The 21,484-nt window shown below is 44.5% G+C and overlaps 2 protein-coding genes across 3 annotated transcripts in view; one reads left to right on the forward strand and one right to left on the reverse strand.

Moving 5' to 3' along the window:
- Window positions 1–21,369, reverse strand: baiap3 (BAI1 associated protein 3). 2 transcript variants are annotated; one of them, XM_088357213.1, is made up of 35 exons: window positions 20,005–21,369; window positions 17,605–17,740; window positions 12,375–12,517; window positions 9,181–9,268; window positions 8,806–8,889; window positions 8,624–8,731; window positions 8,500–8,559; window positions 8,374–8,440; window positions 7,874–8,087; window positions 7,748–7,792; window positions 7,572–7,649; window positions 7,344–7,449; window positions 7,160–7,267; window positions 7,009–7,101; window positions 6,844–6,947; window positions 6,653–6,770; window positions 6,397–6,521; window positions 6,035–6,125; window positions 5,894–5,950; window positions 5,722–5,819; window positions 5,589–5,640; window positions 5,094–5,245; window positions 4,897–5,020; window positions 4,677–4,817; window positions 4,503–4,598; window positions 4,031–4,246; window positions 3,722–3,790; window positions 3,557–3,636; window positions 3,060–3,168; window positions 2,912–2,977; window positions 2,667–2,750; window positions 2,394–2,514; window positions 2,163–2,286; window positions 1,666–1,871; window positions 1–1,542 (listed from the first exon to the last, which is right to left on the reverse strand). In XM_088357213.1, the coding sequence occupies exons 1-35, from the start codon at window positions 20,208–20,210 to the stop codon at window positions 1,439–1,441; spliced, it is 3,873 nt and encodes a 1,290-aa protein (XP_088213339.1). In that variant the 5' UTR covers window positions 20,211–21,369; the 3' UTR covers window positions 1–1,438. The 2 variants fall into 2 exon arrangements, with proteins under 2 accessions (XP_088213339.1, XP_088213338.1); XM_088357212.1 differs by lacking the exon at window positions 20,005–21,369 and having other exon boundaries at window positions 2–1,542; window positions 17,605–17,801.
- Window positions 20,108–21,484, forward strand: part of usp31 (ubiquitin specific peptidase 31) — a 9,856-nt gene continuing 8,479 nt past the window's right edge. Inside the window, exons 1-2 of the mRNA XM_088357211.1 lie at window positions 20,108–21,203; window positions 21,307–21,441. Coding sequence (XP_088213337.1) covers window positions 20,676–21,203; window positions 21,307–21,441 — 663 coding nt within the window. The 5' untranslated portion in view covers window positions 20,108–20,675. The remainder of the gene's footprint in view (window positions 21,204–21,306; window positions 21,442–21,484) is intronic.

Genomic DNA, 21,484 nt, shown 5'->3' on the forward strand with positions numbered 1-21,484 from the left:
GTACTAAAAGCATAGTTGAAATGTAAACACCATTTTATTTCAAGTCCATTGACAGATCTCAAATAGTTTGATCATCTAATAAATAGCAACACAAGCTTTTTTTTTTTTTTTACACGTTTAAGGACAAATAATTCACTGCAACTATAACAAGGTGCTTTACCCACAAGACGCCTTCGAACCCACCAGAGTGCCACTTGACGTTTTTTCTCGTACCACCAGTTTCCAAATAAAACGTGTCCTCAATTTGTGTTGTGCTCAACCAAAATGGAAGTTTGCCTCCTCTTCCATAGCAACTTCACAAAAAAAACAACACAACACTGCACAAAAAGTTACGATCAGAGTTTACAACACCATCAAAAAATGCTGTCAGTGCAATTTTTGTTTTGTTGACCTGCTACACTTTTTCCTCCCTCATCATCATCTTATAAGTGAGATGTAAATGCTTTTCAGAAATGCTGTTTGTTTTTAGGCTGCTATATATTCACATACAAACGTAATTCAAGTTGTATTCTCGCTAAAATTGATGCGATAATTTGTTTGTGATAAACCGATAGAAATGCTGGAATGATTTTAGTAGGACATTGTACAAAAAGTTCATCACCATCTTACTGTAAAATTATATTCCCCCCATCGAAGGATTTTGATATTGTTATATTTTTAGTACTATTTGTGTGTTCTGTATAATCAGTAATGCATTTCACTTATTTTGTATATTTTTATTTTACCATTTTATATTTCAATCTTCCATGTCCAAATTTGGTTAGTCAGTCCCCACGACTATAAAAACATTTCAAAGCGATTTAGATTTTGGCATATTAACCAAATGAAGAATACAAAGCTGAATTAATTTTCAAAAAAAAATCATCATTTGCAAAAAATTAAATAAATAAGTTACTTTTTGGACAAAATCCTACTAAATTCTCATAACAGTTAGCAGTCACTAATTAGCAGTTGATGTCCACTATTTTAAGTGTAGTATACTAATTAATACAATACAGTGAACAAATACGAAGTTGAAAAACGTTCAACACCCCCCCAAGTTTTGTACCCTGAGCTTCCTTCCACTTACCATCGGACACCCTCCAAAACTGCCACAAACACACGTGAGGTAAAGATTCAGACTTTGACTGAGTGCTACTTCCACAAAATAGTTCGGAATTCAATATCATATCAAATATACGACAGAGAACGTTACAAAAAATAGTCACAGATACTTTTTTTTTTCCCTAAAATGGAGTTGAACTGAGACAGAATCGGGTTGCACAGTGACTCTCTCGTAATTTCTCATTTTGGTATAGATACTAAACGAACGATAATATTGTAAAAAAACAAACGACAACCCAAAAATTGTAAACATGGTACCGGTACAAGAGCACAGGTGGCGACACTTGGTCAGAGAACATCGATACGCTTTGGCGCAGGGATTTTTTTTTTTTTTTTACTCCTCCTCCATGGACTTCTCAATCTCCTTCAGCCTGCGGACAAACTCCTGAGCCTCCCTGTCGCCCGCCCGAGCGTCCAGCATCCGCATGATTGGCTTCTCTGTAGGGTGAGAAGCAAAAAACCCAAAAATCCATGATGCCATTAAAACCTTTGACAGCAAGTTTGAACAGCGGAACATTGGGAAGGAGATCATCTGTCTTTGCCGAGTGTTTGAGTACCGACCGCTGGGCTTGCTGCGAGACAGGTGGAGGATGAAGGGTTGCACGCTCTTCCCGGCCGCCGTGGCGTTGGGCCTCCCCGGCCAGCAGAAATCGCTGAGCGGGGCCACCGCCTCGCCGGCGAAGTCGTTAGTGGACAGCCAATCGTAGTCCATCACGGTGAAGGTCAAGCAGGCGAATCGGTGCCTGTACTGCTCGGGACTCACGTGGCTGCGCCGGTGGGATTGAGATTTTTTTTTTTTTTCATATGGAATGCAGCATTTTTCATTACTTTTCAAATGACTCCTCTTAATTACTTTCTATGTTAAATCCTATAAATCCACCAACTGATGTCATGTTGCTAATAAAAGGTGAAGAGAAAGGTATGTCAGGGGCGGGGGGCGGGGACTTGGGCGACCTTTCCGAAGAAGAAATGGAGTGGTGAAGCAATAGCAATCCCCGAAGCACATAAGCCACCCTGGCGTGACCTTTTACATGACACGAGCGGGAACAAGCACTCACAAGTAGAAGAGCTCGTCGAACACGGGGTGCAGCGTCTTCAGCTTCACCTGCGTTCGCTGGCTCTTGGCCAGAGGGAAGAGGTGGTGGGGGCACAGCTCCACGATGACAAAGGGGTCGCTCAGACCTGACGATTGACGATTACGCTAACGATTAGCTTATATGCTAACAACATGAGGATTTTTTCAGTCTTATAAGAATCTGTGCAGACTCCCTACTTAGAAGAATCTTTACCATTTGCATCCAACGCCATGATGTCAGCGGCGTGCAGGATCTCCACGGTCAACCTCTGCTCGGGAGCGTCGTAGTAGCACTTGACGCTGATCCGACCGAAGCGTGTGTGTTTGAGGGTTTTCTGCAACGCACACACATTCACTTATTGAGAAAAAGCTCAACTTTTTTTTTTTTTTTTTTTTCCTCATCTGATAATAACATCGAAGCCATAGAAGCGTACAATGAGAACAAGTGTCTGGCGTCCGGATCGATGCCCGGTGAAGCGGAATGTACCTGCAGGGAGATCTTTTCCAGGTAATACTGTTCAATCAGCTCGAAAGAGGAACACTTGTTCAACTTCAGCTCCTCCTCCAGGGCCTTGGAGGGGGGGGTCATGGAGGAGGATGAGGTCATGTTTGCAAGGAAGGACAAAACACATAAATGTTCTTAATGGCTGTTTTTGTTGCAGAAGCAAAAACATTTTCAAATTATAAACAACCATTTTCATCATCTATACATTTACCACAAAAAGAAATCACCTTGTAGTCTCCACTCTTCATATCATCAAGGGACAGACTGTTTCCTTGGAGGAATTCCAATAAGGTCTGCATATATGAGAAAAAGGCAAAAAAATGGAGGGATGTATTCGCTCGCACAATTCGCACGTCACGATAAAACCGCTCTGACCTCGACAGTGTACTGGAAGCGGTTGTAGAACTCCACTTGAACGCCTCGGTTCTCCGTGACTGAATCCAGGATCATGCGCAACAGCAGCTCCCACAAGCTCTGCAGAACCCTGACGGGTCAAACACATGACACATCTTGAGCCGTGTGTTGCCTTAAAAGAAAGTCACTGGAGGGGTCAGAAATGTTGGTAGCTCTAGCTCCGCCCCCAAGAGCTGTAATTCTTTATCATTTGACGGGAGAACGTCAGTAACTTTTAATTATGACAAATTTGTATGAAATGTCTCTTTTAGTATAATCTCACTTTTGCATTAGCATTATGGGCTATGATTCTGCGCTACCTTTGCAAATAATTGGCAGCACACACACACATGCACAGGGGGGAAAAGCAATTCAACAGAAGGTATAATTATAAATCATAATTGGTATGCTAATCACACATTGTGCCTGTTAGGAGAAAAATATTTAGAGGAAGGAGGCACGTGGGAGGCAGTAATTACCGAGTGAGGTTGTCCTTCACCAGCGCATCGGTGAGGATGACCACAGTGTCCTGCAGGTACTTCATGAGGGGGTCCACGGCCTGGTCACGACAACGTGAGTGCACGCGGGTCACGAGTGCACACGCGTGTGGTTATAAATCGAAGCAAATTGACTAGAGGGTTTACGTCGTCGTTGTTGATGGAGTCGGGGGACAAGCTGATGTGTTGGATGTAGCGCCGAAGCTCCGGCACCATCTGCGGCAATAGAAACATAAATATTTGAAAAAAATATATATAATATATAATAATATATAAATATAACAGTATATAAATATTATAAATATATAAATAATAATATATAAATTTAATATGAAAAAATAGAAACATAAATATTTGGAAAAATATATATACATATTATATATATATATAATATATGTAAATAATTATAATATATAAATATAATATTAAAAAAATTGAAAAAAGGGGTGGTTGCACCTTGTCCGTGAGTATTGCGATGAGGCGTTTGGCTTCCCTTTGCAGGTCCAGGTCCACGTTGAAGAGCTGCCTGTTGAGGGCCTTGAACACCTGCTCCTTGCCCTCGGCGCCGCACGACTCCTCCATGGCGCGCTCCACGCCTTGCCAGCCCAGGTCGCGGGGCAGGTGACCCAGGAAGACGCGTACGTGTTCAACGTCATTGAGGGCCACACACAGCTAAGCGGGAAGCGAGGAAGAGGAGCGAAGGAGCAGAAAAAGAGAGAGGGATAGGGCGGAGGTGGAGAATAGGCTGAAGGAAAAGAAGCAGGGCTACAAAGAGGGCAGGGTGCCGCTGTGAATGACCGACAGGCAACATTTTTTTTTTTTAGTGTCAACACAACGCCGTGGTCTCATGGTCCTGCTGGCACGGCGCGCGAGGGGTCCTGGCTGCCATTTAGCATCACACGTCACCGAGCCTCACTACGGGCGTTACCTGAACTATGAAGCTCTTGTGGTCCCGGCCCAGCTGGCTCCTCTCAATCTTGCGCGTGAGCATCTCCGAGTAACACACGGCCTCGTTGCAAAAGTTCTGGAACAAGGATGAGTGAAAAATCGGGTGAAAATCAGAAACATAGAAATGATGAATGATATGTATTTTATTTATTACGTCGGTCAAGCGGGTGACAAAAATGAAGGCGCCAGCGGAGTCCGGCCAGGCCAGCTGGAGCCAGATGTCTCGGACTTGTCGGAAGCAAGATGTGACTTCTAGTGCCGAGGAGCTGTGCTTGTCCTGCTGCACCGCTTCCATCTAAAAACCAACAATCGATAGGTGTATCGCCATGGTTACCGCACTCGAGGACCGATAAATCCCGAGCAGGGCGTCTTGCCTTATCCGTCTCCACCGCTTTGCAGATCCTGTCGCACGACCTGTCGTGAACGATCTGCAGGAACTTGTGAATGGACGACTTGAACCAGTCGTGGAATCCGGTCAAGGCTAACATCTTTGCATCCCTGCGGAGGAGCACGATGAAGAAAACACGACAAAAGTATTGTGACACTGGCAAACTGAAAGTAAGCAACAGACTTGAGAGGAAGAAACTCCCGGAAGCCTTTGAGGATCTTCAGGGACACGAAAAGTTCAAAGATGGTCTCGCCCATTGTCTGCGTCAGTCTGGAACTTTCTTGCTCCAGGGTGCCGCAAAGCCTCTCCATGGCTACGTTGACATCATCAGCCACCTACGATACAAAAAATAGAAAAATATTTCTCTATGGTTTGTTTAACCAGTTCTCGAGGACCTTGATCAAATAAATTAAACATTTGCAGTGTTAGTGCCAGGTGTTGGCTAGCAACTAGCTGCTAGCAACTAGCCGCTAGCCTTTAGCTAGCAGTTTAATATTTTAACAGATTTTTAGTTCATGAAAACACACCTTAGGTAGTTTCCAAACATTAACGCAGGAACCTCTTAGCAGTTTTCTACCACCAAGTCGTCACATTTCTTTTGTTTCCTTAGCATTTTGACGGCAAAATGCTAACGATGACTTCATACGTCTCCTTTGAAAGACGATTGTGAAGACCTACCAGCTTCTCCAGCTGCCTGTAGGACACGCTGAAGAAATCCACTTTGACCGCACTATTAGAACAAAAGAAACACCAGGAGGTGAACATTAACGGAAGTCAATTCAAGCAAAAATAGATTCAGCTTCGGTTGTACCTGTAGAAGAGTTTATTGTAGATATTCTGAGCTCTCTGAACGTCTGCGCTGACGGCATCCACCACCACAACCATTTTTTTCAGGTGCTCCTCAAGCGACTGCAGAATTTTGACATTCATGACGCTACAGTACAAAAATAAATCGGAGGAATTTTCCTCTCGCATGCACTTACCCCATCCTCTGGCTTGTACTGCGCAATTAGACTCTCATACCACTCCGAGGTTCCTTTCTGCCATTTCAAGTAGTCGGTGATTAGAAGTGAGTTCAAACTCATTAGGAGGACTCCCGCGAGTCGTAATTCCACTGTTGTTACCTTCACGGCGGATGTGATGTCCAAGTGCAGCTCGTTTCGTAGAGGGCAAACGGTCTTGAACGCCCGCATGTTCTGCATGTAACCGATTCCCCTGGTAAAAAAAGATGATCATCTTATTACAGGTATCATCTTGGTAGCAGTGGATTTTGAGCTGATTGGGTTACTTTAACCCAATGGGTGATTTTGTTTCGGACCCAACCGATTGATGATTAAAATTTGTGCAGGCTAAAGAGTAGAAGAATGGCGAGATGGCTCAGTGGAGAAGGGTCACGTGGGCGGCGGCGTCTCAGCGAGAAAAGGTCAGACAGTTTCCCGCCACCGCATGACGTGATGCGATGTGATGGCGGCAGCAGGGACGTTACCTCAGCATGAGCTCGTAGCGTGTAATGGCGGCGACGCTGGTGCAGGGGAAAACCTGCCGCATGTTCTTCATCAAGCACAGGCAGTGTTCTGTGTACAACCGGAAGCTGTCTGACAGCTGCCTCTCCTGGACACACCAAGCGTCCCCCCGTGAGACATTTTTGGCTGAACCAAAAACTTTTAATGAATGTCAGCGATGAGCTAATGAGGTGGACGCTTCCAGATGATGACCCTTACCCCCCGCCCCTCCACCCCTACCAGGTCTCCTCTCACAGAGGGAGGGTCCCACTCTGCATCGATAGCCCTCAGGAGGCGCAGCAGCAGGGAGTAGCACACCCGTTGAGATCGATGGTGGCCGCTGTAGCAGTGCCAGCGACTGAGGCGGAAATCGCAACCTTTTAGCACGTTAGCTGCTGTTTTGTTTTCATTCTCTTACAATAGAAACTCACATAATGGCCTGTTGGAGACGGGTGAGGTCCGTTTGCACGGCGTGGTGAGTCAAAACTGTCCACGCCGGGGGGCTAACCTGCCCGTTCCAGTTGTAGGGCTCACGCTAGCAAAAAAAATATGATGTCAAATGTACCAAAGCACGCAACTCGATTGAACCAACTCACCTTCACGTGAGCGTGCTCATACTCAACAATTTGACTCAGCAGTTTCTTGTGGACGGACACGTTGGATTCTTTCTTCGACAGCGTCGTGTCCCTCTGAGTCGGATATGAAAGCGTGAGCGCCTTCCTGGAAATGAGAGGCAGATGCTCGTACCTGGCTGGTGAAGAGCTGCAGTATCAGGTGACATTCGCCCTGCACTTTGGAGGCGCTCGATCGGGGCTCCAGCTTGAACCAAGTGTCGAAGCCGCCGACGGGAATCTCCTGGTAGAATGGTAAAAATGAGCGATATAAATCAGAATAAATACTCTTAATTCTAAATGTTGGAACTTTTTCTCACGCTTAAAGAGATGTTGAGGCATCCCAAGAAGTCGTCTACGTTCTCCTCGGAGCCGGATGACGACGATCCGTTGGCGCGCACCGATTTCGCAATCTGCTTAAAATACCTTTCAGAGCGGTAACAGTTTCAGTTAAGCTAGCCAAGCCAATTTAGAACACTACTTTTTTCCTGCTGTACTATTTTTACATTAAAAAAAAAAAAAATCCAAGCCAGAAGAATCAAAAATACCTTCCCATTCCTCGAAGTCCACTAACTTCATTGAGTTTTTTGCAGGCCTCGGCCACTGAGACGTCATCATCGTGATCCCTGGAGAAGAAACAGAGAGTTCCTTCTCTTTGCAGTCACAAGAACATCAACAATCAAATCTCAAGAAAAATATCACAAAAAAACAAAATGAATCATACCAAATGTCCAAATGTAGCAAGTCATTGTGGACGTCATCAATTTCACTGTGGATCGAAAAACAGAAGATCCTTTTTGGAATTTTCCAAGTGATGTCATCACCAGCATCACAAAAATGTCCAACTCACAAGACAAAATGCTCATCCCAGACCGGATTGAGGGTCTCCGGCTTGACCTCGGTGACCTGGATGCACCTGGCGGGCAGCGCCTCCTTGGTGCTGGAGCGTTTCTCCAGTTTCTCCTTCCTCTTCCTGAAGCTGAACTTTCTCTCCTTCTTGTCCTCGGGCTCCCTCGGGCTTTGACCCTCCAGGATGCCCAACATGCAGTAAGGGTCGCTGTAGCCTGCGCAACACGCAACAGATGCTAACGTCGACCGCTACAATTTCAAACTGCCAAGACGTCCTGCTTTGGCCGTGATTTTATTTTTTTATTTGCTGCTCACATGCGATAAATATTTATTCACAATCAATCAACTGCGCACTTGTACACAAATGACATGCTATTAGCAAATGAGAGGAAAAATAATTGAGTATTTCGTTAAGTGTGCTTCAAAAGCTTTTCGGAGGCATAATGGAGGCTAAATTAGCTTCGGGCAGAGGGAGGTGATTCAGTACTTGAAGTGTCTTACCATTGGCGTCCTTAGCCAGGAGGTTTTTGGCTTTCAAGACAGAAGCTCTCAAGGAAAATGTAGCTCTCTGTAGAAGAAATTCACCAATAATTGCAACCCTAACGAAGGAATTCTTTGGCGTCTCACCTTGGATTCTTGCACTTTCTGGAATATGATGTCATGCTCCTCCTCCCCCATGTCAAAAACCTTTATTTGAAAACAGGAGTAATTATTTTTTTTTTTAGGAGGTCCGGTCTGGCCGTGGTATTACCTTCAGCAGGTAGGCAAAAAGTTCTTCGTCGCTCGTCACGTGTTCCGATGAAGGCACGCCCACTCGGTTGACCACCGTGTACACGGCTTCTTCGTACAGCAAGTCCAGCTGAGAAATAAAACGTAAAATATTCACGATATTTATTCTTTAAGTTGTTTTCAAGCAAAAAATGGGAATTAAACCTCTGTTCTGCTGATTCGGTCCTGGATAAAGGCCTGGTCCACATGTTCTTGTGGTGGTGGCACGGTACAGGCTCCTCTTTGGCACTGTGATGGGAACAGAGAATCCTCGTTGGACGAATATAAATGAAAGTTCAATATTTCATTTATTGCAGCATTTTTTTCAAGATGCTAAGAAATCATCAATGCGCTGTAAAGACAGGAGGCGAAACAGAACCGCCGCCAGCTCGTCAATGACCAACTTCCAAAACAAACTGTCTCCGTCTGTTCGTGGACGTCACTTTGGCCGAGCTGCGGCGCCGCCCACCCGCGTTTCGCTAGCTTGAGCGTCGTTAGCTTGCCAACAGATGGAAAGGTGGAAGTCGGGTGGGAGGTTACCTCGGCCTGGCCGGCCTGCAGCATGTTCTCCTGTTTCTGTAGAATGGTATTCATACGCTCAAAGAACTCCGTGCTCTCCTCGGAGAACCTGGGAAGGGAAGAGGAAACAAACAAGATGCTTGATTTGATGATTGTGGTTGGGTTATTTGTTGAGCCAGTAGAAGGGATTGAAAATTGGGTGGGCTGAAGGGGCTGAAGTTGGTCGCCATTTTGGTGCACGGAATCTATCCTTAATGATTTTTAGAAAACTTTTGTGGCATTAGAATAGTTCCGGTGACTCATAACATGTGGATGAAGGTTGAAATCATGGCGAGCGTGATTTGCTATGCTTGCTGAGTATTGACCTCATACAAGTTGCTCTTGATCTTTTTTGTCATGTGGACTTTTGAACGATAAATGAATACAAATAAATTTTTAAAAATTTTGAGCTCATGCTGTTTTTGGTTTTACCATTTCAAAGACTTTATATGCCTTTGAAATACCAACGGCAAAACAAGAAGATTCCCGAATTGGTTTTACGTCAATCTGTGCTGAAAACTAATATATTTTTATTTATTAATTATCGAAACACCAGAAAATTGGTCGGCGGACCTGTTGGTAGCTTCTTCGATCGCAAACGAGCTTCCAAAAGAGAGTCGGGTGGTTCGGAATAAGTATTGAATTCTATCAAATTAAACTCAAACTATCTCATAAATATCAATTAGAATAATGTAGTCTGGACTTCACTGATTTGCTCCATCATGGCTGCTCTCTGGGATCTATTTGAATCAAATGAGCACAGCTGTGTGCAAAAATGTAAATTTTTTTCAGCCTCCCGGTCGTCATGGCGATACGCGGGGGCACGTTTCGAGGGCGGGGTGGAGTAGAAACCTCCAACACCTTGAGAATCCCCTTTTCCAAATTTCTCACAGCTTTCCACCATCACCCGCCAACATGGATGGAAATCACCTCTGATGTGAGCAGCGGGGGATCCGCCTTTTGCCCCCCGCCCCAATCCCTCGCCGCCCACCCTTTTCCTGTTCCCTTGTCATATTAGGCGGCGGTGGAATGAGGGCCCCCATCACGCTCGCTTTTATTGGCGTCATCGCATCGCAGCGGGGGGTGTGGCAGCCCATCCTCGCCGCCACCCGCCAACTTTCACCATGGCTGGGGAGCAGATGGTAAACCCCTGAGGTATTGATGAAGACTAATGGCAGGCATGCTGGGAGTGCTGGTCGACCTCTCACAGAAAACCAGCTGGAATATTTGAGTTAAGTTACGTGGAAATCTAAATTCTCCCACAGATGGGAGTCTGTTTTGTTGGAGTGGTATTCCACTTTTATTCCAGCGCATACGATACAAATAAGCTCCACTCCACTCGTTGTTGCGCTTTGAGACTCTCAATTCCCTCCACATCCGTTCTTGATTGTCGTGGGCATTGTAGTGAGCACAAATCTGTTCAGTCTTCTGTCAGTCTTACTGCCGGAAAGGATTTGGCTAAACACCATCGGCTCTTTTGTTCCCGGCTTTTGGAGCAAGACTTTTTTTTTTTTATTTCTTAATAATGCCTGATCTGACACAGTGAAATAAACAAAACGCACTTGACACTCAGTCTTACTGACGTCACCGGAAAAAGTGTCTTGATGTTGCTAGGAAACAGCTCATGTTGTTTTTGAGTCAAACATACTTTCCTGAATTCCTTCCAATGCTTTTATTTTTTTGTTTTCCCCCTCATTTGGGCTAGTGTGGAGACGGAAACGGCTTGTTGAAAAAGTAGAGGTGACAAGCGGCCGCTCGTTTCGAAACTTGTGGCAGCACATATACGGCAATTACCCGAGCGCGCGTTACCGTCGGCAACGCCATGGATGAAAGACCATGTGATGCCTTCCGATCAAAAGATTTTTTTTTTCTGTTCAAGAAATCCGATTGTCACACGGCTGTCGCTATCCGCTTTGCGGCGCTTATCACGTCTGGAGGATGTGCGTGACAAGGATCACCCTCCCCCCAATTCCTCGTGGTCTAATTACCCGATTAATTAAGCAAGAAGGAATCACTGAGTGCTCACTCAGAGATATCCCCATGTTTTGTCACTCATACCTTTTATATATTCACAGGTAAAAAAAAATTAAATTTAAACAGTTTTAGCCACTCGGTCCCCTCGATGAAGGGTTAGGAGTGATGGTAGCGGTGCACTGATTAAAAAGCAGTGACACGACGCAGGCAAACCTGCTAATGAGATCCCGGTAAGGCAAAAAATGCAAAGTGTGAAGTCCACCTCTGCCGAGTGGAAAGTGATTATCACCTCCCGATGCAATTAGTGCGCGCACACACATCTAAATTTCGCTGAATAGAAATGATCGACCTGGCCGGGTTCCATTGTCAATCCAAGCAGTGTACAGTGGCGGGAATGGCGAGCAAGGATCAACCTCTAATGATGATCTGTCATCATATACGGGGATGGTGGAGACTCAGCGGGGAGGCTTTAACACCGGAGAGCCCGCACGGGAAATGAGGAATGACATGCACCGTCGTGACAGTTCAGACGACTATTTAAAGGCATAAACAAAATGGATCCTGCCGGAGCCCATTGGATTATGCATTTATTAAAATATCTAATCAGAGTGATATGCCAGGAGATAAACAGGTTCCACGCGGCACCCGAGGTCGTCCTTCCTCCGTGTTAAAAATAAACACGGGCGTCATTACAAAAGGAAGTTCACGTCGAGGCAGCAAAGCCGGGGTTTAGGTTGCTATGGTAACCCTAGGTTCATACTATTAGTTGTGTTTTTTTTGCTGCAGATGAGGCTTCAAAATAAGAACCGGGGAGGGAGGGGGGGTGTCACCTGTGTCACTTGATTTGTTGCTATGAGACAAGCACATGGTAAAGTTATTTTGATTTAAAACAGAAGATAAACATATGCATTTAGCCACACGCTGGTGCAGTTAACACGAAGCAGTGCCATAACAGCACATTAAATGTAAGTATATGTTTATACAGTCATGGATGGCAAAGATGGTGATCAATTGGGGTAAGGCATCCATTTTAGCAGAGGTCCCTATATTTGAGATCTACAAGTGGCCTGGTTATCAATTGGGGTAAGGTGTTCATTAGAGTTGAGGTCCGTAAATTTGAGATGCAGCGTCAATTTTTATTCAAATGGCTTCACATGGCCAATTGGGGTAAGGCATTTATTTGAGTTTTGGCATCCACTCACCTTCGGGTTAAGGGTTCCGGGCAGTGGGAGAGGGGGCTGCCGACAGCGGGCGGCGACTCCCTGCGGGTCCTCAACGACTGGCTCCTTTGTACCTGCCGCAAGACGCTACTCTTCAGGTCCAGCAGCGTCGTCATGGCGCCACACTGTCGGACCCCGAAAGACAAAGAGGGATTCAGAAAAAGTTCACTTTCAATTCACCTAACTTTGCAATGACTCATTCTTGAGCACTTATGACTCCCAAAGGAGGAATAAGGTGAGAAATTGAGATCATTTGAGGACCCTAACATTGATTCATTTTTTTTTTTTTTATTATAAAACCTGTCCTCATAAAGGCGGGGTAAAACCTTAGACCTGGGCCAGCAATTCACAGGACACATTTACAAAGGCTGGGATTTGAACCCCAAACCTCAAAACTGTGTCCCGTGGGTCCTCTTCAACCACTTCGGTGCCCAACACGTTATTCCGAAAGGCGTGAAAAAGGTGAGAAAAGCCAGCCAGTGTGTCTCATTAGTCGGTTATCATCGCTATGGCAACGTCCAACTGCAGTTCAGCCCCTCCCCTCTTTTGCCAGACCCACATGAGTGACATTCATGCTCGTTTAGATTAGCACTGGAAAAAAATTGAAATTAATTTCTCGAGGACACTTGGAGGAGGTACAAATTTCGTGCAACTAAAATTTCTTGATCAAGAGGACGTCTAAATAGGTTATGCATTCGCTTTGTTTTTTTTTTACAAATGCAGACAATGACGGCAGTAACTTGTCACGCCCTTCACTTTCATTTCCACTTCAAGTTTGTCTTTCAAGACTAACAAAGTTATGTAACCTTCATAACGCGACGGGCTCTCTGCAGAGAAGATTCAAATAAAGTCAGATGGATTTAATGAAGCTGAGCGGCACAAGGCGGCGAGCGCGGGGCGGGGTTGGCTTTCCTTGCAATATCATCTAATAACATTTGAGAAATCGGACCAAGTCAAAAGCCCCCACCATTCACTATATTTACTATAAGTGATCATATCTAACCCCAGAGCCATTAATCATATTCTCATTTTTTTTATATAGCTGCCGTGTAAATATCACTTTAGACTTATAACTGTTGGTCAGATTTGCTTCACTCATTCATCAGATTGTGTAAATGTCATGGAGGATGGGGGGGGTGCTTCTACCCTCTTGAAGGCCACCATTCATTTCAGACATTTTGAAACTGGATTTACATTTAGTGTTAGGATTTTTTGCTTTCAAGTGGCACAATTGAGATGTGAATCATAGCAGCATAAGAGGGATTTTTTTTCCCTCCCTTTATGTGTATTTTGTTTTATCTAGATAAATTCTAATTAAATTGAAGTAGGTGAACTATCTTTTATATTAATTCAGTACCCTACAAGACCAAAACATGTATGTATAATTAATCTAGTTTAAATATTGTTTACTATAATACAGATTAATGGCTTGAGTTAGTTACAAAAACACAAGAGAGCACTTCAAAAAATATTGCAATATTGCCTAAATGTGACTTGAAATGTTCAGAAATCAAATTAGGCTTTTAAAGGCAATTGGGCGTGAGGACCAGCAGTGTAAATCCACCCCAAGTGCAGCCGCCCATCTTGCAAAGCCCCCTTTTGTGAGGTTACGAATCAAGAGAAGCTTGGAAGAGCCAGCTCACAAAAGACCGCTGACAAGAAGCACAAGAGAAGCCGGCGTGATTGACGGAGACGCCGTTCCGCACAGTCAGCCCGACTCGGTCGAACACTCTTTTAAAAAGTTGACAGGCCACGTCAGTGAAGAAGAACAATGGCGGCTGCAATTAGCAAAGTGTAATTGAGGACAAATAGGGAGTCTTTGAATTAATATCATCGCTTTAGGGTGGACCCCATTAAAATGAAGTCAGTCCCAAAACTCAAAACATTAGCAGCAGACAAACAGATTGTAGAGATTCCAGACATCGTTAGTGCAATGGCCGAATTAATCAGCCGACTGGCCGTCTCGAAGCAAGTCAGACGTGAGCAAGTGCAAGTTGCACGGACGGCCGCGATCTTATCGATCCACGCCGCTGACGTCTGGAACCCTCACGGTGCGTCCACTCCATTAGCCTCAAGTGTCTTCTTGTCTTCTCTGCCACATTTCACCCGTGGGTCATTTTAAATGCATCCCGCTGAGAGGAAAGTGTTGGAAAATTGTAGCGCTTCAGATAAAAGGTGGACGATAGAAAATGTAGATAATTGGCAAAAAAGAAAAAAAGTGCTGCTGTTTTGGTTAGCAAATTGTAGTTTGCTTCTCTTTAATGTCAATGTATAAATAAACAAAAAAAAATTCTTATTCTGTTACTGGCTTTGACAAAAATGGATTTGACCCAATAACGGGGTCGAAAAAGAGTCGAGCCATAAATCGTAGGTGTTGGTGTTTTTTCGACCAGAAATCTTCACGGGTGTATGGGGAATAGCGACGTCTCCGTGAGTTATTCAACGAGCTCAGTTTGTGAGTAATGTGGCAACCAAGTGCAAGTCCATTTTCTGCCTCCTCAAGTGAAAAACGATTGGATGTTTTTAACGCTTCGCTGCGCCCGCATCGTGATCGGCAGATCACTTGACGGCATCTCCCAGAGACCTCCCGAAGCGTATCGTTGAAAGTGGAAATGTTTTCTTTACTGCTCTGAGGGTGGGGCGGGGGAGGTCACACACCCCAACACGTCATTTTCAGCGTGCCCCGTGTTGACAGGCAACAGCGGCTGGCTCCCAGGTGAACTCATTTCAATTACAGCCGCCGACTGACTGGATTTGACTCTGTGGTGACAAAGTGGGTCTCGCCGGTGCCCATCGGGAAGTGCGGCGGGCTGGCTTGTTTCTGTTAAAGCAGCTGCCAGGGAAACACAGTCAAAGCCCCCCCCCGACATCGGCGGCGATGGCATGCCAGGGAAAAACGCTCACCAGTGTCTCTTCTGAGCGAGCCAATGAGCCCGGCAGCCAAAGGCGCCTAGCTGAGTGTCTCTATGGTAACGGCGGAGGGGAAAGGGAGCCAGTAAATACAGGTAAATGGAATTTCACAAAAGGCCGGCCAGCAGAGGAACCTTGATGTTCTAATGGGCTCGCCTTAACATGGTTAAATGTACACACAGTTGGACATGTGCCTGGGGTCTTGTAAGATGCGAGAAGGCTACTTTTTATGCTTGGGTGGTTTCAAGCAGACGTTAAGCACCTTTGAAGGAGTCATTAGTGCAGCGGTTCACTCGGGATAAAGTGTCAGTCACGGAATCATTTGCAATCTTTCCGTGATTGACTGGTGACCAACTCCAGGGGAGCATGAGGACTTGAAATCGGCAGAAATTTAAAAATGGACCTCTGCTGAAGTCTTTTATGCCGAGAGACGATCGACCATCAATTCAATTTGAAGAAGTTGAAGTGACGAGCGAATCAAAGTGACACCAACGCTTGCGCCTGCAGGTAACACGGCTAATCCACAAATATTTTTTTTAACTTCGAAAGACCATACACATGATGAGGAAGAGGGTTCTCACTTTCTTTATGGTGTGGTGTACTCAAGTGTACGCAAATAACTCAAGCTACCACTATTAAATATTTTTAATAATCAATTATTCCATCGATTAATTGAATAAAATCGCATTTTGCATTTAAGCATTTTAAAAACTTTTTTTTCCAATTACTGTTTATTTAGTGATAAAAAAAAATTAAGCAACATTACAGCAATTAAGGACCTGCAATTCCCTTCACTGAGGACAGGGGGAGCCACAATCACCTATTAACTTTTAGCCACTTATCTCAAGTGAAAACCAGTCGAACACACAAATGCCACAGAAGCTGGCAAGAAGCTGCTGGTGGCCACAACTCACTCCCAGAAGTTCACATGTAACCGATGGAAATATTAAACACCACCAGAATCAATTTTTAGAGAGACAATTGTGACTTTGATCGGAAAAGGCAGATTCATTCTCAATGCATAACCGATTATTGCCATGCGTCTACCCAGCTTAAGATCTGAGAAGGGGGGGGGAGGGGGGAGGGGAGAGAAATCCAGTCAGTCACTCTATTCCCAAATGCTTCTGGTGGCTGCAATGACAGCAACTGAAAGCCGATTTGGCTCGGCCAGCGATCCGGCGCGGAGAATCCAGTGAAATTGAGAGCTTTTACATGCTGTGACTGCACCTCAGCCGAATGTTTGTACAACGACAAACAAGGCCTCACACTCGCTCGCTCGCTCACGCCAAACATATTAGAATCAACTCAGCCCTTAGAGTAGAAGAAAAGGAGATAAAGGCATTCGCCCGTGCCGCAATTAAAGGCGTATGAGCAATATTGTTGTGGCGCTTCTTTGAGTGCCAAGGAGAACAAAACACTATCCGCCACTATAAATAACATTACGATAAAAAGGTCGGCGGTGATTAATTCACAACTAATTGCTATGTGAAGATGAGTCAAAAGAGGACTAAGGCGGCCTCTGAAGGAATGAGGACAAAGTTACACATGATATTTTTAGATATGGAGATTTCTGACGTTTGCACATATGTTGCTCTGTGTTGCAAACTCCTCGCCCTCTCGGGCCTTCTGTTAGCGTACCAGTGGATCCGACAGCGTCTGATGATTTGAAATTATTGGCCACACTTCAATATTGTTGCAGTATTTGTGTCTGACAAACTGCCGCTCTCACGTGTCCTGGCTAAATAATAACCCGTCTCCCATGACAACGAGTTACATATAACCTGCTACGCAAAATTCTTAAATAATATCAGTGTTTATATTACCCAAACCTGAATATTGTATATGGAGAATGTCATACATGCATGCCAAGCTTGTTTTCCTGATTTGATTAAAAAAAAAAAAAAAAGCTAATTAACCAACTAAATAAATAAATATGATAAAAGGAGTATCGTTTTAATTTCATGGCAGCTTTTTGATGATCACCCAAAACTGGTCTAAATAAATAAACAACTTTTTAGTCATTTTTGCAAAATTAATATGTAAAAAAATCTTTCCAATAAGACTTCAACTTTCTCCAGTCAAACAAATGCATTTATATATTTCCATAACGCAACTTTATGCTCCTTGCAATAAATGAATGTTTATTTTAATAGCTCAACAGGTGGCCATCGACAAAGCTCGCAAGTGATTGCAGTGTGATTCAGAATAACAGGAAAACAAATAGCAACATATATTTTGACATAAAATGCAAAGTAAAACAGTCGTTGGCGCTATTAATAAAACGACGAGACGTCAAGCTTACCTGTGTGTCTCCTCCGGGCAGTTGTCCGCTTTCAAATGTTTTGTCGCCGCGTCTCAGAGTTGCTCTTCGCGGCACCACGACTCGGCTCGGGCGTGTGATCGACTTGCCACTGAAGATTTGGATGTTTTTCTTGTGACTGGCGACAGAGAAAAGCTCATTTTTAGACCTTCGAGATGCTTTGGCAAGCTCACGTTTTCCCCAGATGAGCGACCAAATATGGGCAAAGGAAGCGTGATGATAACTTCAGGTCCAGCAAAGAGTGTGGGAAATACTACGCTTCGTATTCCTGAGATTTATTAAACCTTCAGTAACCTTGTTATGAAGAATTAACATTGATTTTATTTGGCTAATTAAATTTCATTTAAGTTTCTATAAGCTTTTACGTTGTGTTTTGAATCACAAATTCAAACGAATGAGATTTTGTCTGTTTTCTGCTAGTTGTTGCACTTTGGTCAAAAGATCAAATTATCAAAAAATGTTTTTTTTTCCAGTGCTCTCTGTCCATATGACGGGCGGAATGGGGGTGACTCTTGAATTACGCCACTGACAACTAGCACCTGAACGCACCACTCGACTGTTGCTGAGGGATGCTCTGAGAAGGATTTTTCTCCTCAGTCACAGAAGACTGAATGTCTTGGACATCAGTCACAGTGGCTTTCATGTACTTTAATTCTCTTCTGCCCTTTAATGCATCAAAACATCCATTCCACCACCAAATTGAGGCATAAAAATCAGAGCCTGACATTTGTCCTCTGTGACTCCAACTTGATTATGACAGAACTTTAAGTTATGTATTTTTCCCCATTTGTAACTTTTGGGCCAATTGAAGAGCAATTAACATTATTCTAACAAGCAAATGTCACTTTCTGTAATGCTGGTGCATATTAAACTAATTAAACTAGCTTATATCACTGTAGCGCTGCACAGCATATGCCAAACCAGTAAAACAGATGGCACATTCACATTACAGTACAAACACGGCATATTTATCACCTGTCTGATGATGCATAAGAACACAATCTTCTGTGAAAGCACTTTAAATAGATACAGGAACGTAATTATAAGCTAGTAGGCGAGAGGTGTCTCTCTTCTTACACAAAATATGATTTCTCACTGACTGAAAAGGCGTGCAGCTCAGAGCTGTTTTATTCAAACTAGAACGTGCTCGCTAATTCATCATAGCACATCATAGCAATGCCAAGCGAGTAGATTGTGGACGCCATCAGAGCAATCAAATTGATCAATTAGGAAGCAATTACTTAAAATTGTGGCCTTTAAATTTGAAGCTTTTGTCTTGTTTATTAATAGCTAAACAATAAGTTCTCCAAAGTCCAAGTTATTAAAGTTAATGAAATTCAAAGAAACAACAAACGATGCACCCTGAGTCACCTCATCTAATGAAAACAAAACCTCAGGGGTGTCGCCATTGGTTGGTTGTCACATTGAAGGACCTCCTCAACCGTGTGGAACTTCCTCGCCATTGCAAGGCCGACCTGAGCTGTGATTGACAGGCGGCCTCATGAGAGAGAACCACCCGAGGACTCATTTGGTTGGAAAACAAAACAATTGACTTCCCTTTTTTAATGTTGCCACGTTTTGACATTATCCCAGGCAAAATAACAAAACGCATGATGCCCCCCACCCTCTTTGCCTTGTTTCCATGGACACGTCATGAGAGAAGATCCCCAGCTGGCTCCCTCTGCCTGCTTGAATACCAAGTGAAGAGGTTATTTATATGACCGGTTCTCATGTGCACGCTCTTTAATTGCTCACCACTAATTATTTTACTAATCCGTCCCAATTTGATTGATTGCAACCTTATGAATGCTCCTCCATCATGTCACCACAAAATGACAGCGTGATGATGTAACTGCCTATTCTACTGGACTTTGGGCGAGCCAATCGCAGGACACGGACAAACAATCATTCCTATTTACACAGTCACATCTATGGACAATTTAGAATTGTGAATTAATTGAATAACCATCTTTTTTTTTTTGTATGTTAAAAGTTGGAATTGAACAATAGACAATTACAATTACAGTCATGACTAGCATGTTGCTAGGTGACTTGCTAATATAGTTAATTATCAAACATAGTTATTACACATGGTTATTACATACAAAGGTGGGCAAATAAAAATAAACACAAATTATAATAAAATAACTCAGAGTCAATCGATAAATAATTAGTGTTATAATTCTTAACAACCGCTGGTCTACTGAGGTTTTTAGCATATAATACTTTTTAAGAATCGACACAAACTTTGTCAATCCACTTTGCCAGTTAAAAAAAAATGGGGGGTCACGACTTTTTGGCACGACATATTTTGGCCGATTTGTTTTTAATCTGCGTGCTTGTTGCGCCACCCACAGGCAAAAACGAGAATTGAAAACTTACTGTATGCATTTTTCCCTACTGTAGTTTTTCCGCCCGAACGATAGGAGGAGATGAATCCACGTCTTCCTCCTCATCACTTGTCTGCCAAAACAAACAACGAGAAGAAGAATCAGAAGCGCTCCGCTATTTGGCACCCGTTGACGAACGTGCCTCGCAAATATGCAAACAATTTTCAGACATTTGCACATTTGACACGCTCTCTTCATGGAATGTCACCCCGTGCTCGCCATGGCGGACTATCGCTCTTTTTTAGACCTGGACCTCTCGGCCGAACACGACCGGCGTCGTTTTTTCGGCCCCAATTTGTGTAGCTAACGTTAGCCACCTTGGCTAACATCAGCGCTCTTCGACCCGAAAGACAATCCGGAGTGAGTTCGTCGCTATGCGGCAGCCGACCGCGAAGTAAGGAGACTCCGGACGGAGCTTGCCGCCGCCCCAAGGGAAGAAAAGGAGCGAACGCGGCGGTTGTTTTAATATTCCCAAGAGGAGTCTTACTTCTCGGTATGTTATTTAGTAAGTGGGGCGAGAGACTGTAGTTACAATGTTATGCCTGGCGAGGGGTTAGTTAACTCGGCTCAGGGTTGTTTGAGCGATGGAGCGTCGGCGGACAGCACGCCGCTGAAGGTCTCCTTTGACTCGGACTGGAGGGTGAAGGTGAGGGTAGTACAATCATGTCGTGTAAAGCCGCCACCAAGGATAAGAAGACGAGCTTCGGCAAGAAGTTGTTCAGGCGAGGCTCGGTACGCTCCGTGGGTAGTTTTATGAGCAGAGTCCTGAGGACGCTCACTGCCTTGTCCCACTTTGGTTCCGAAGTGCAAACCGACGACGACAAGGATGACGGGGGCTTCTCGGCGTTTCACTCCGGACTTAAGGACGCACCCTTGGAGGACGGAGACCTCCGGTTCTACCTCTCCGGCGAGAGGATTCCCGGCGTGTCCGGCCTGAAGAACCACGGCAATACCTGCTTTATGAATGCTATTCTGCAGTGCCTCAGCAACACCGAGCTGTTTGCCGAGTACCTCGTCCTGGAGCAGTACAGGGCGGACGAGGCTAACCAGGAGGACAAACCAAAAACAAATGGCGTCCATCTGCAGAAGAAAGGTCCCATGGCCAAGGGGGAAGTGACAGAGCAACTGTCTGGACTTGTTCGGGCTTTATGGACTTTTGAGTACACCCCCCAGCACAGCAGAGATTTTAAGGTAACGCTGATGAGCTGCCATAGTTGATCTCAGCGTGCTTTTTTTTGGAGCCAAGCTGTGCAAATCCAAACACGAGTAAACCCACCACAAACATTTTTTACAGAACGCGGTGTCCAAGAACGCCACGCAGTTTAAAGGGAACGCTCAGCACGACGCCCAAGAGTTTCTGCTGTGGCTGCTGGACCGAGTGCACGAGGACCTCAACACCGTCAACCCAAACGCCAGGCCAACCTTGAGGGTGAGTTAAATATCAGCAGCTCGGAAAGCAACTTGAATGTGTC

The sequence above is a fragment of the Syngnathus floridae genome, chromosome 17 (assembly GCF_059516105.1).
Source record: "Syngnathus floridae isolate MCC-2025c chromosome 17, RoL_Sflo_1.0, whole genome shotgun sequence".
NCBI classification, from domain to species: Eukaryota; Metazoa; Chordata; class Actinopteri; order Syngnathiformes; family Syngnathidae; genus Syngnathus; species Syngnathus floridae.

Excerpts from the sequence above, each read along its gene's own strand:
- baiap3 (XM_088357213.1), bottom strand. The coding sequence starts at position 20,210 with ATGAAGAGAGCGTGTCAAATGTGCAAATGTCTGAAAATTGTTTGCATA. Across the intron at positions 4,818-4,896 it reads AAGCGGTGGAGACGGATAAG|ATGGAAGCGGTGCAGCAGGA; the intron begins GCAAGACGCCCT and ends GTTGGTTTTTAG. Across the intron at positions 3,791-4,030 it reads TCGCAATACTCACGGACAAG|ATGGTGCCGGAGCTTCGGCG; the intron begins GTGCAACCACCC and ends CTATTGCCGCAG.